The following is a 15,038-nucleotide window of genomic DNA, read 5'->3' as shown; positions in this document are numbered from 1 at the left end:
ATATGGTGTGGTTAAATGCATTAAAGTACAAATTGTTTTTTAATGACGTACGCATGTATAAATGTTTAATGACCATAATACATATGTCATTTTTATGTCAGATTTATATTATTACACTTTAAAAGGTATATTTGGACGACGGTCGGGCTCGAAAAAACTGTTTATAGTTTATACCTTCAAATTGCTATTCTTGCAAGCGAAAACGCAATAACGGTGAACGCAAATTACCGCATGGCGCATGTACAGCAGACATTACATTTCATTTATGATATTACAGTGCTAATATCAAGTGACTTGAACATACAATATTCCTCCGTACGGAATATTGAAGTTATGATCATATATTTTTATTGTTAAATTAAAGAAAATATTATTAAACCGATTATGCTATAGGTATATTTGAAATGAAAAAAATCGTCGTTAATTTTAAGGAAACAATAAAAAAGTACAATTGTTTCCTTAAAATTAACGACTATTTTTTCTGATTGCGCGTAAGTTCAAAGTAGGTACTTATCTATATATACTTTTCTATGTATTCAAACGATTAAACTATTATTATATAGATATTTCATTCTCCGCGTCCGTCCATCAATCATTATCTGTATAAACGCTCGTGTACCTATAGACATACTTAAATAACTTCAAAGTCGAGATAACCCTCAGCTATTGAATTTATTGAATTATGATAAAATATATTCCACGCAACCATCAATCAATGATTTTCCACAATTGTTATTATTGTTATAATGCTGTAGAATTGGAAACTTCGCTACTCACATATTATGAGTCTGAAATTTGTTTGTACTCCCGTGATATATATATACTTGAATCGTATTCATCACGATTTTTGTGTAGCAAACGTATGCGTGATTCGCGTATATGGTATAAAAAACTGATATAGCAATATCATATTATACGCGCGAAACACGTAAGAAATATACGGGACTTTTATATTTAAAAATGTTTGTCGAGCACCTACAATATATATACGCTTGAATATACAGGGTGATTTTTTAAGCATGCTCAGCCCCGTTTTCCCTAACTATTTAGTACCTTTATTCAAATTCTTTAAGTGGTGCAAAAATATCTCGAGTTTAATTAAAAATTAAAAAAAAATCAGAATTCGAATATAGATGCATATAAAGCATAAAAACAGGGTGTGCCGGCTTTAAAAATCATTCTGCAGTTTTATATGTATATTATAATATAGGTATGGATCGTCATATTATAATCCAAGGTAGGCGGCGGCGATCGTTTAAATAGTGCGGCGGCTGTCGGTCGTCGTGTTCAAAATAAAATAATACTCGGATTCTTTAAAAGCGCATTATCAGCTGTGATCGCGATCGGCGATTGCATTCGAACGCGGACTATATATTATTATTATTATGATGCGACCACCGATTGTCCGGCTCGTCCTTTAACATCGTGAACCTATGATCTTATTCGCGAGCTGCACAGACGTCCGTCTTTATGCCTTTACGGTGTACATTATGACGTAAACTTAACGTCGTCCACACGATTAAAACATTCAAATTTTGACAGTGGTCAACTATTCGTATAACCTATATCGTATAATAATTATAGAATATATAGTATAAATCTGTTGCACGGAGGCCGGAGGGTCGATTTTAAACCAACTTCACATATTATTATAATTATTAGTTACATGTAACAAAAACTCACATAAATGAATTTATACTCGTAGTAATAATTTATGATTTCATTATGTATATATTTTTTCCAGTTATCATTGTTATATAAGCTTTATACCCGAATATATTTTGTGGCAGTCCGTGGCTTCATATATTTAGTTCTATTACATAGCGTATCTACCTACTATCAAATCAATTTATAAATTAATTAATACCATATTAAGTATAATTGAGTTCAATATTTTTGGAATAAAGGATAAATAACGTTGGTTCAATAGTGCCCTACGAAAGTACAAAAGTGGGGTGGTGATTTTTGTTCGTGTTGTAATAAACAATTAAGGGTGTTGTACAAATATATAGGTATTTAGATGTTAGTTCCTCTGGGTTTTGGCGTCATTGTTAATTTTTCTCGGTGTAAGTTTGAAAACCACTGTATATGCATATTTTAGATATATGTATAAACTACAGAGAAAATTTTGATTCGAATCACGAAATTGTTTATACTATATATCAAGGCTAGGCAAGTTAATGATTTTTTTAACTCAGTTAAATTAAGTTGATTTGCACCAATAAGAAAAAGTTAAAAGTTAAAAGTTAATTTAACTATAGCTCAACTCAGTTAAGTTAAAAGTTAATACATACTTTTGTCAACTTTTTCTTAAGTTAAAAAAAAGTTAATTTGTTTATACAACGTTAGCGTACTTAATTTTTTTTCAAACCAAAACTAAATTATAGACTATAGTATTTATACTTTGTACAGTATTTCCATATAAGTTAGATTCGAATGATATAATACTGTTTACTTTAAACAATTCATGGAAAATATTTTTTGACATGAAGACGAAATAGACTAAAATAGTTAAATATAATAAAATTAAAAACAAAATAAATTAACTTAACCTTTTTTTTAAAATGATAAAGTAATTAATTAATTTCACGTTAATTAAAAAAGAAATTTAGTAAGTTTACAGTTAAGTTAATGAAAAGCCAAAAGTAACTAGTTAAGTTAAAAGGCTAAAATAAAATTAACTTTTTAACTTAACTTTAACTTTTTAACTCGTTAATGTCCAGCCTTGCTATATTATAGACTATAGAGTATGTAAACATTAGACAACCCTTTCTTGTAACTACACAAATTCGCATTAATTTCGTGCAATAATAGCTTAAACCAAAATCTATAATATTTAAAATTTTTAAAATCACTTCTTTTATAAGTGTCATTAAAGAATTACTTGCAATAGTGGTCACCGGTTACTGGTTGAATTTAATATTTTAGTAATTTTACGCCCATCTATATTACTTCAAATTGATTTTAAAAACCATGCAAGGTTTATCTGGAGGACTAACAAATTTAATAATCCTACAGATACACCCTGTATTACAAGTTGTCTGTGACATTTAAAAGTCACTGCAGTCTAAAAACCGGGACAGCAGACCCCAACGAGTGCCAAAGCTTACGAAATCGAACCACCCCTCATTTTTGTGGCACTGCAGCTACAGTGCGTCAAAAATCAACATTAATGAAATACCCTCATTACGACATGAGCTAAAATTTGCGTTGGGAAGTCGTGAAACCGCAGGCGGCGTTTCCGGTACGCGATTGTTACTAATAATTATCATTTCAGGCGATCACCGCGACGTCTCTTGCATCAACGTCTCTTTCTTCCGATTCGCGGTCGTTCCGCGTTGTTCCCTTAACGGTCACTAAATAATATATATCATGATATAATACTTAGGCTCTAAACAACAACAATAACGCGACGACAATGGCCATCATCGTTATAATATATACAACGAAACAATGTAATATTATATAGAGTCGTTTCACGGTCGGACGGATCTCGCGGTGCGGATTGCGGTGGGCGAGGGGTGAAAACGGTGGAAGTATAATAAGAACGATAAAACCAAAAAGGCGCCTCCCTTTGTTAACCCCCCCGTTCCAAAATGCCCGGAGATCGCGACCCACACGTCATATACCTACACACGTCATCATATAGCCGAGATCGCGGCGTTGTGACAAAACTGATCGCATATAATATATAGGTAGGTACGATCCAGATCCGTCGTCGTAGTCGGCTGGTTTAGGTTCACGGACCTTTGGCCCGTTAATAATTACCGTCGCGAATCGCAGTCGGTTCCCGACCTCATTAACCGCGCACAGAATCCTCTGCCGCCCCGCCCCGCCCCGCTCGCCGTCACACACGCCGATCGACCGTGACCGGCGGCGGCCCCTCCTCGCCGGTCGTCACCACCCGCGCTTGCCTCTGTGGCTGCTGCAGAGCGTCGTGTGTGCCGGTGATGCCGGAGACTTTAATCCGGGCAGGTATACTTATTATTACCATGTATAATGTCGTCACCGCGTTCCGTGTCACATCCCGTCGGAAGCACGCTGCCGCCGCCGCCTCCCGTGCATATATAATATAATTATAATAATAATATATAGAGTATACCACTACCGCCGGTGCGGTTCAAACCCGCTCCGAACCACACTGTAGCCACCGCCGCGGCCGTCGTCGCGCGACCGTTTTACCCGCGCGGACTTGTCGGCCGTTACGCGTCCCGGTGCGGTGGTGCTCGGTCATACTCGGACGATATTTCACGTTGTATCGTTTATTGTTTTCAGTTGGACGACGCCGCCCTGCAGCTGTACAAGGACGGCGATTTCGGATCTTACCTAGACATGGAGGCGTCCATTTCCGAACAACCGGAAGAATTCGAAGGATTTCAAAACGAGTGAGTATATTTATTATAGTACATATTTTAGTACATATTTTATGCATGATGGGGATTTTATTTTTACCGCGAATCGCAGGCAATATTATATCTCAATTTATACGATTTCGATAATCCGCTATATTCTGAAGTATATAGGTATAGTGTAGGTGAAATGATCCATATCGTCGTTGTCGGGGGATGATCGTTGTTGGTACCTATAAATACGCTATATTAGCTAATATACCAATAACGTTGGATGTTCTCTGGATCGTGACAGTCATATCCGAATGCGTTTGGATAAACAATATTATTACATAAACGTTATTATTAGGTACATAATATTATAGGATATATAGCCATATCGGTAGTATTTCACCTAAACGAGTTTTGTATTTCGCTTTAGTAAAACTAGTAAAAGCGCTTAGGAAATTTGCTCAATTGTACGTGATACGAGTAAACCTTTACAGGTTAACAGCTTAACAACGTATAGGCAATACTATTAAACATGCTCGATTTTGTACAGGTTGGAAGTTTGGAATCATCTCGAATTAAGAGTATCCGCCGTAATTTATTTTTGACATTTGATTAAATACCTTGTTCGTGGTAGTAGGGCGTTGGGAGGAAAAACGTAGGATGGGATTGGATATGCTAGAACTTAATACCGACTATAAATATGTAGTGATGAAAAACCATTTTTTTACACAAAATAGTAGGTTTATCCTTTTCCGTAAATATACAATATAATATATATATCAATATAAGTGATACAGATATGTGAAACTCAAACCTTAGATTTAAATTTCCTCAACTGATAATATCTATTTAAAAAGTTAACTGACAAATATTTAAACAATGTTTTTTTTATATCAATTAAATTACAAATTTTTTTTTAAAGATGATTTAAGCTTGGTTCAAACGAATCGACAATGTTGGAACGTAACTATATTTTTTCCCACGCTTGTATTGCATTAGATAATAATAATATGATAAACACATAATCATTGTTATGGCTCGACCATACTATACCTATATACGTTTCTATATTATACTCCAATAGTTTTTATTTTTTAATTGGCCGAAAACACGTTTTTTCATGTCGTAAATATTATTCTCGATAATCGTTTAGTCTCTTCCCCAAAAATCGTATGTTCAATTTTCAATAGAAAAGTTTTATTTTTTATTTTTGAGCGACGCAATAACTAATAATATTCGTAGGCTGATAGAATTAATTATGTTAAAACGAAGTAAAACAAATATACTTTTTTTAAATTGATCTTAATATGCTAGAAAGAGTGGTAAATAAAAATAAAGAGTGTACTAGATAATATCTGGTGGGTAACTATCAACAGTCGAATCATTAATTTACCTATGTAACATAATATATTAATATAGGTATGTATAATAATTCATATTACCTAAATATATATTAAGTAGTCCGGAATATTTGACATCATAGTAGGTAGGTACCAAACCTATTTTTAAGATACTTTAACTATATAATTTTAAGATGTTGTACCGACGTGGAAATTAGAAATAATATTATAGAAACCTTTATTTCATTGTTTGGTCACATTTTGGTAGGTAAAGTTTTGCTGAAAAATAAATTTATATCAATGAGTGCTATAAATATTTGTTAATCTTTAATTGTTATTATCATACAATTATATCAAACAATATTTCCTTACAGTCGACAAATATTGTGTTACCTATATTTAAGTGAAATTTTATATATTTAATTTGGCGTATAGGTATATTTATATATTGGTCCTTACATATAAAATAATAATTTTACATTATGTGATTACCGACCCCTACGAATAACACAGTAAAATAATATTGTGAGAAACTTTTTTGAACATTGAAGATAAAGAATGTTTTATATTCAAGGAATTGTGGGAATCGTTTGTCATAGCATAATAATTACCATTCAAGAGTAAATTGATTTCATTAGCTGGTGAAAAAACACTTTTTTACTGTACGATGAGCTCGCGTGATAACATGCAGCAGTCAAATAAAATATATAATCAGTAAAATAACACGTCATAATATTTTGTGCTCAGTTACCAGTTCTAACGTAGTCTCTTAAATGTTTATTTTAGGTTTTCGTAAACGTATTTAAATATTTAGTTTAGATTAAAAGTTATTTATTTTTTAAAACCGTTTAACAAAACGTATACCAATAATAACTCATAAAGTACCTGTTTGATTATTAATTTCGTTGAATGATTACTGGTTCGTGGTATTTAACTAAATATTTACTTAATGTACTGTGAACTCATTTTACTGTTATTATTTAGTCACCGTGTCACCGTGTCCCATCGGCCATCAAATGCGGCAGACATAACGAAACCAAAAGAACTGTCACAGTTTTAACAGAGAATTCTAATCATGACAAAGAAATAAAATGCCGTTATGTGGGGACAGATTAAGATCGATATGGACACTTGGTTGAAAAAAAAAAGAAAACTAAATAAATGAGAGCTATTATTGCGTTACCGCCTTCGACACGGGTTGCAGTTACCCAAGAGAAAAATTCAACGAACGTTTAGATCTAAAAGTCGGATCGGGTTTTTATTTGAGTCACGATTTCGGGCTGTTCAAAAAACATAATATTTTGTATCCCACGGTAATTGTTTGACATCATGGCCTCTTTCACCTCATATTTTTTTTTATCAGTTACAGTTTTAAGTCTTCTCCTGTCTCAAGATAGTAGGTACATTCTTTTTGCTGCGATACCTATACTATACGGTAGGATATAATATGACGGGGGCCTATTAGCCATAAATTATAAACGATTGTTCAATTAAAATGATTAAATATTATGCTTTGTTTTCGCATGAAATAACAATACAGCATAATAGTCCGTTATCATTTTTTAACCATATATTATTACTACTACTATTAATATTATAAATTGTAATATATTTTTGTTCCAGTAAAAGAAACTCGATTGTCTTGCGCACGCAGTTGTCAGTCAAAGTACACACTATAATCGGTAAGTATCCCATAAATATTGTAAACAGGCGAAATTCGTTATGTACGGTCGAGTGGTTCTTATATTGTCTGAAACTGACGTTATTTAAAGCGAGTTAATAATTTACTGTACCCAATTATATACATTTATATGAATAGAACGCACATTATAGGGCACAATAAAAATGTGTAACGAATAATGACGAACACGCGGTGATAATTGCTCCTGTACCCGCGGATAGTCCACGAAAAATCGTGACCTTTTATTTCTTTTTCTTCTTCTTCTCGTTATTGTTATTAATATTATTATTATCGTTATTATTTTGCAGACAAACTGATGAACTCCGAAGGCAAAGAGCTCCGGAGGTGTTTGTTCGCGCTCAAGCACATATTTCAGGTGAGAGACCACGACTCACGGGGAACACACTGTAACAATGATAATTCTTTTGTGCGCGTGTTCGCCTGCAGGGGCACAAGCGTTTCAAGGTTTAGAGAAACTGTTTGCCTGTGTGTTTATGTATATATATATATATTATAATATGTTATAGTGATTAGCAATGTAAACAGCCCGGGCCATTGTTCGGGCGCCCCATGTGCCGTCACGTACATAATGCTGTAACAGTTGAAATGTTATTGTAATATTATACTAATATATAATATGTGTGTTGTAGGAGGATAAGGATTTGGTTCACGAGTTCATACAGAACGACGGGCTACGGTGTCTCATTAAGCTGGGGTCGGACGTCGACCAGAATTATCAAAACTACATATTAAGAGGTACCTATAACCAGCTATACCACTTACCTACCTTTTTCATAAAACCGTACTCGGCTGAACAAAAATGTTTATAACGCTCAACCGTTTTATTATTCTCAGCTCTCGGGCAAGTGATGTTGTACGTGGACGGCATGAACGGCGTTATCGAGGACAACCCGACCATCCAATGGCTGTACTCGCTGCTGACGTCCAGATTCCGATTGGTCGTCAAGACCGCGCTAAAGCTGTTGCTGGTCTTTATCGAGTACGTCGAGTCCAACTGTTTGATTTTCATACAAGCCGTACTCGCGGTGCACCAATCTAATGGTAATAACCGTACATGTAGCGTATGATACATAATAATATAATTCATTATATCGCTCCGTCGATCGTTTCTGTATATTGTGCGTGTCCGTTTCATTATTTTTTGTCTTCCCGTAGGCACTCCATTGTGGAGTAATGTTATGAAACTGCTCACCGAACCCGATATGGTCGACACTGAACTGTTGGTGTACGCGATGACGTTAATCAACAAGACATTGAACGGTATACCGGATCAAGACACATATTACGATCAAGTTGATTCGATCGAGGAACAGGGAATAGAACAAGTTATACAGAAGTAAGATGAAAAACCATAATATTATTATATTGCGTGGCACATGCTATAAACATTGTTTTTCTTCTAGGTACATGTCGAAGCCGGGAACTGAACTTGATCTTCTCAGACAACTTCAGATTTATGAAGTTGTTCTGCAACACGAAGATGGAGATAACAAATCTACTCCAATCAGAGTAGACCATTCAATCAGGTAAGCAGTACAAAGTTTGTACTACAAACATTTCTCTTTTTAAGATTTATGTATGTAAAATTAACATTATGTATATGTTTATATTTCAGAAAAACATTAAGAAATAGAAAATCATTGAATTCGTCATTAGATTCTGCGGATAGAAGAAAATCTAGAAGACACTCGGCCGGTAATCCATGTGTTCAAATGCCTTTACTTATGGAAAGGCTCGATATAAATCCACCTTTACCAAAGCCAAACAAATTACCTCATCCAGGTATGCGTGGATAAATATTTAAGTATATGTTTTATTATTGTTTCGACTTGTCTAACCAATTTAATACATAATATTTTTGGTTTTTGAGTATGATTTTGAATGTTAAAAAACAATATTATTTTATAAGTACTATATTTACTTCCCTTTAGACTATAATTAAAAAGGCTGAGGGCTTCTACAGTTCTACCACTTATAAACCTGGAAATATGTATGCACTTATGCACTAAAAAAAACAACAAACATGCATTTCAAAATGTTCTAAAAAGCGTATAATATGATATTTTGGTACTTGAATTATACAATTAATATGAAAACAAAAATATAAAAAGATAGTTTAATTAGGTATTCACTTTATAAAAATTTGAAAATTAATAATTAGCAATTAACACTCCCAGTTACACGCGTTGTAGTGTTATCGGCCAGATAATCGACCGATATACTGCAATTAGTGTAGTAAGTACTATTATATTTTTAAATTCAATTTTCCAAATGTATTTCTACATAATATGCTCTTAATTTGTCAAAGACAAACATTTTACACTTAAAGTTTTTTTAAATTTTTCAAAATAGGTACCATATTATCTTTTTTGTTCTAACTGACTTGAGATCGAAAACTGGCAAAATATGATCTTATTTTTTCTAATATGCATAAATATGCATTTATATGCAATAACAGAAAGTATGCAAAAATAAGCAAAATAAAATTTCTAGTGTAACTTACTAGTATTGTGAAACATATTTAATATTTATACATCACTCACATTATTTTGCGACCTTTCAAGAGAAACGTAACTAGAAGTCCTCAGTCCTAATAATTAATTATTTTGCTTACTTCAGCTTAGCTTTAAGCGTTAATATTTGTCACGTCGTTGTGTAGCGTTTTTGTTTGTTTCGCTTTGCATCAGGTGAGGACGCTGGAGTGACCCCTGGCTTAAAACGAAGAAGGGAACGTGCTCAAAGACAACGGAGCTTGCTCCGGGAACAGTATAAGAACAATATAGCTCGACCAGATTGGTCTAGTACTGACGACCAAGGTATGTATAATTAGTATGTTATATTTTTCTCAACACACAATACGGTAAGATTAATTAAATAAATTTGTATTGTATTAATTATTTAAATTTGTTAGGGGAAAGTTCTGAAGGTCAAAATGGGTTACATCCGTTTAACTTGTCTTTCTGTAATGGAGACTCGGAAGTTCAGAGAGAGAGCTCGGTAAAAGACTTGACACAAAAGTTGACAAACTTAAGAAGTCCAGACGAGTCACCTACTAAATTGGCTCCACCTCTAGATGATATGAGAGGAATAATTTCAAAAGCAATGGAAGGTATTGAATTGATGCATTTTATAATAACTAGAAGGCGGATTTGTATGCATTTGCATATTTATTCTTGTTGATCGTATGATATACTAAATAAACACACAATTTGTTTCATGACATAATGAAAATTTTTTAATGCATATTTTTGTATATTTCGACATTTTCTACTTTAAGGGTTATAAAGGCTTATTTTACAATTTTGATTGCATACTTCATCTTTTAGTGCATATTTCGATGTTTTTTTTTTGTTTTTATGGAAAATTTTGAAATATAATATACTATTGTAGTATAAGAAAAAAATTATATGTATAAGTATAGTTTCAATTAATATCTAAATAAATTAATAGGTGGGGGACGGATTGACCGAGCTGACTAGGACGTCGGTTGCGACGTGCACCGTCGCTGGTTCGAAACCCGGCCACGGGCGGCACTTCTTTTCGGGCATTCCCGGTGTCTCGAGAGAGAGCCCGCCATCCCCCACCCGGGCATGGCAGATACCTACAGGTGCCCACTAGAAAATTCGGCCAAACTAACAAACACACGTGTTTAAATCTACAGTATCCTCCCCCACAGTTTAAAAACCACCCAACGGCCTAAGTTGCCACGGGTTAATTAATAAAAAAAAAAACAATTAATAGGTATACTTGTAGGTATAAATGGTTCTTTATAAATTTTTTTATTTTTTATGCATATTTTAACATAATTAATAATGTAATTATTAATGCATATAAATCCGCGCTCTAATAATAACCAATGTGTATTTTTAAATACGTGTGGTTTTGTCTTATAGGACTTGCCAAATCTCAGTCAAAAAATGAAGTTGTGAAAAGTCCGACCTCGGATTCAGCTATAGATATACTGTCGAGAAAAACTGAGACTGATTTACAATGGGAGAGATTAGTAAGTGAGTGCGATCGTTCTCTTCAGTTATGTGACTTAGATTTCTCTACTCTACACTCCGACGACGATTCTGATGTGTTGGCGTCATCTTCATTTCTTGGAGGTATTCCTCCTCCACCACCTCCTTGTCCTATGCTACCACCCATGCAACAGCATGTTGCAAAGAAAACCAAAAAGACTGTAAAACTATTTTGGAAGGTATATAATATTGTTATATAATTTTAATAATAAAATAAACATTATTTAACGTACGAATCATTACAGGAAGTTAGAGACGACCCTATCGCTAGAGTAAAATTGAACTCTGAACGTTTGTTATGGGAAGAATTAAGTCCCGTTGAAGTTGATACTCATAAACTTGAACATTTATTTGAATCTCGTGCAAAAGATTTTATTACCAAGGTAAATAACAAAATTAATAATTTTGATTTACTAAATAATTAATAATAGTAATAATCAATTATGAAATATTCAAATATGCTGTATAATATTTGGGCTCACAAATGGTTTCGGGTAATGCAAAAGTAACACTGCACCTGGGATTTTGGTTTATGATTATAATGGTTCTCTTAAAATTATAATATGCATTTATGCTTGGTAATACTTTGTGAAGCTTTTTAATGATATTTTGTTTGTTTTTAATGCGACCAAATTGAAAAAAACACGGATTGTACAAATTTTTCCAGGAGGTAAGGCTTTTTTTTATGCTTGTGATTAATAAGGGGTGTCGGATGTTTATAATAATGTTCTATTCTTATTGTCATTTAAATGTTTAGAAACAACAAGAAATTAATAAAACAAAAGAAGTAATCGTATTAGATCCGAAACGATCAAATGCAATTAATATAGGAATGACCAAGTTACCTCCACCGCGGTCCATCAAAGCGGCTATATTGAAAATGGATCCGACAGTCATAAATCGAGAGGGTATAGAGGTAATAAATCGAAAAAAATTAAGAAAATTGCGCACGATTTCCAATTTTTCCTAATCATAATAAATTATATTTATTAATAATAATAATTGTATTCTTTTACAGAAACTCATGACTATGCTTCCTAGCGATGAAGAACGAAACAAAATTCAAGAGGCGCAGTCTGCGTGTCCGGATTTACCTCTGGGCAGCGCTGAACAGTTCCTATTAACACTAGCTTCGGTATCTGAGCTTCCAGCTAGGTTAAAACTGTGGTCTTTCAAATTAGACTACGAGAACGTAGAAAAAGAAATCGCCGAACCACTTATGGATTTAATGCAAGGAATTGAAATATTGAAAACGAACCGCACGTTCAAGGCAATATTGGGCACATTACTGTCAGTGGGCATATTTTTGAACGGTGCTGAAGTCAAAGGATTTCAAATTGAATACCTGGCTAAAGTACCGGAAGTCAAAGACACCGTGCACAAACATTCTCTTCTTCACCATTTGTGTCATATCGTTATGGATAAGTTCCCCGATTCCACGGATTTATATTCAGAGGTAGTTATCGTTAATGTATTTATTATAATCAATATTATTACGATATAAAAAACATATCGTACTGTTTTAAACACAGATCGGTGCTATTACGCGTGCGTCAAGAGTAGATTTCGGAGAAATAGCTGCGACGTTGTCAAAAGTAGAACAAGAGTGCAGAGCGTCTTTCGACCATTTAAAGACGATCAGTAAGCACGACGGGGCGACTGCTATTAAATCCAAGTACGCCACTACTATTCAATACAACAGACTGCAATTGTGCATAATACGCATAGATATAGTTTTACTTTTACACAATAGCGTTTTGAAAAAGTTTTACTGGTTTAGATTTTCAGCTGAACTTATTGAGTAATTAGTATTCAATGTTTAAAAATAATTGCAAAATATTAACATGTATACAACAATAATTGTAATAATGATGATTATTAGGAACAGAAGTTTTTTGTGTTGCAAGTTTTGAGCGAATATTTATGCGTATTTAAATATTTAAATATTTTTTTTTAATTTTCTGATTTTTTAGTGCTCATTCTTAAACAATTTTTTTAGGTATTAAATGATAAAAAAGGTTATAGATAATAAAATTGACGATTTGATATTTTAATTCCATGGGCGTGTCATAGATTCATGAATTTATGATGAACAATATTTATGCTTCAAAGCCCGTACTTCTTTATTTTATAATACTATGTGAAAACTAGAAATTGGATCACCATAATAGTATTATGTTACATTAAAATTTAAAATGTAGATCAATTCAAAATGAAATTACCATAATCTGCCATGTAAAAACATGTGCAAATCCACGAATAATAAAAATATTAGAGTATATATTTTTTTGTTTTTGAACACATACTTTTGATTTTTTAAGTGTAAAACTGCACGCGTATTAAGTACCTATATTTTTAGAATATTTAATTTTGTCCTCATTAATATAATAGCAATATAATAGAAATTAATAATAATTAATTGCATTTACTAATGACGAGTGTTTTATGTCTTAGAATGTCAGAGTTTTTGGCCGACTGCGCTGAACGTATTGTGGTGCTCGGTAAAGTCCACCGTCGCGTTGTAAACCGTTTCAATAAATTTTGCCTCTGGCTCGGAATTCCTCTGCACAAAGTCCAACTCACCAAGCCCAACGAGTTGTGCCGTATCGTATCCGAGTTTTCGCTGGAGTACCGTACCACCAGGGAGCGTGTCATCCAGCAACTGCACAAGAAGGCTAGCCATCGGGAGCGGAACAAGACGCGGGGCAAGATGATAACGGAAGTCGGAAAAATCGACAAACAAGACGCCGACACTGAACTCAGACAGCTGTTGGACAAAGACCCATCGCACAACAGGGTGTTCTCGTGGAGGAATCAGTGTAGGCATTCCTTGGGTCAGTGTAGTGCAATAAATATGGAAGGGTGCGGGGTAATTATACGAATTAGAGATTATAATAAAAATCGACCGTGTGCAGGAAATACAAACGGTGTTCACATGAGCAACGACGACGACGAACTGATCGAGAGCCTGGTGAAAACAGTCACAGCCACGGCCGGGACGAACACGAGGACGACGCAGAGGGAACGTAAGAGAACCAAAGACGCTCATAGAAAATCACGTGAGTACGAGACATATACTTCGATTTGACGCGTTACAAAGACAACAATTTATCTGAATATGTTTAATGACTTACGCAGTGATCAAAAGGTCTCGGACTAGGGATAATATACCAAGGCAAAGTAGCAGTCACTCTCGTAATTCGATGTCGTAGTCTTGGTAAATTTATAATTATTGTGTTCGTATTGTTGTGTTTCGTGTTGTGTTTTTCGTGAAAATGCTTGCCAAACTGTTTAAAATTACAGTCCAACCGATTTTTAAATTTGCTCGTATTTTTGATTTTGTATCGTTTTGGTTTTTAAGAAATTAAATATAAACTGTAACTTCTAGTATATAGACATCGACGAATAATAATATACCTATAGTATATTATGGATGTAATCTTCAGTCTTCGTCTTAGACGACGTTCGTTTAGTTTAATTAGACATTAATAGTAATATTAGTGGTGTATTGGCATCAAAATATCAAATCAAAATTATTAGGCGTAAAGATATGAGTTAAACGGCCATCATACGTAACGACTAGTATTATTTTACTGTAGTTAACTATCACGTACTTATGTGACTTGTTCACGCC

At 33.9% G+C, this 15,038-nt stretch overlaps 1 protein-coding gene across 3 annotated transcripts in view; it reads left to right on the top strand.

Moving 5' to 3' along the window:
* LOC132948573 (FH1/FH2 domain-containing protein 3) overlaps positions 1–15,038 on the top strand; it is a 51,487-nt gene that overhangs the window by 35,441 nt on the left and 1,008 nt on the right. The window contains exons 6-23 of one of the 3 annotated variants that reach the window (XM_061019100.1): positions 4,276–4,385; positions 7,304–7,362; positions 7,670–7,737; positions 8,012–8,117; positions 8,217–8,423; positions 8,538–8,718; positions 8,786–8,908; positions 8,998–9,164; positions 10,070–10,198; positions 10,294–10,491; positions 11,276–11,583; positions 11,650–11,787; positions 12,162–12,320; positions 12,423–12,860; positions 12,937–13,079; positions 13,859–14,238; positions 14,320–14,463; positions 14,543–14,621. In XM_061019100.1, coding sequence (XP_060875083.1) covers positions 4,276–4,385; positions 7,304–7,362; positions 7,670–7,737; positions 8,012–8,117; positions 8,217–8,423; positions 8,538–8,718; positions 8,786–8,908; positions 8,998–9,164; positions 10,070–10,198; positions 10,294–10,491; positions 11,276–11,583; positions 11,650–11,787; positions 12,162–12,320; positions 12,423–12,860; positions 12,937–13,079; positions 13,859–14,238; positions 14,320–14,463; positions 14,543–14,616 — 3,132 coding nt within the window. In that variant the 3' untranslated portion in view covers positions 14,617–14,621. Of the gene's footprint in view, positions 1–4,275; positions 4,386–7,303; positions 7,363–7,669; positions 7,738–8,011; positions 8,118–8,216; positions 8,424–8,537; positions 8,719–8,785; positions 8,909–8,997; positions 9,165–10,069; positions 10,199–10,293; positions 10,492–11,275; positions 11,584–11,649; positions 11,789–12,159; positions 12,321–12,422; positions 12,861–12,936; positions 13,080–13,858; positions 14,239–14,319; positions 14,464–14,542; positions 14,622–15,038 lie in introns of all 3 variants that reach the window. The other 2 variants (XM_061019101.1, XM_061019099.1) reach the window with 2 other exon arrangements.

This window comes from Metopolophium dirhodum, chromosome 7, assembly GCF_019925205.1.
Source record: "Metopolophium dirhodum isolate CAU chromosome 7, ASM1992520v1, whole genome shotgun sequence".
Taxonomy (NCBI): Eukaryota; Metazoa; Arthropoda; class Insecta; order Hemiptera; family Aphididae; genus Metopolophium; species Metopolophium dirhodum.
The sequence above is the reverse complement of the archived record's forward strand: the minus strand, read 5'-3'. Positions and strand labels throughout refer to the sequence as shown.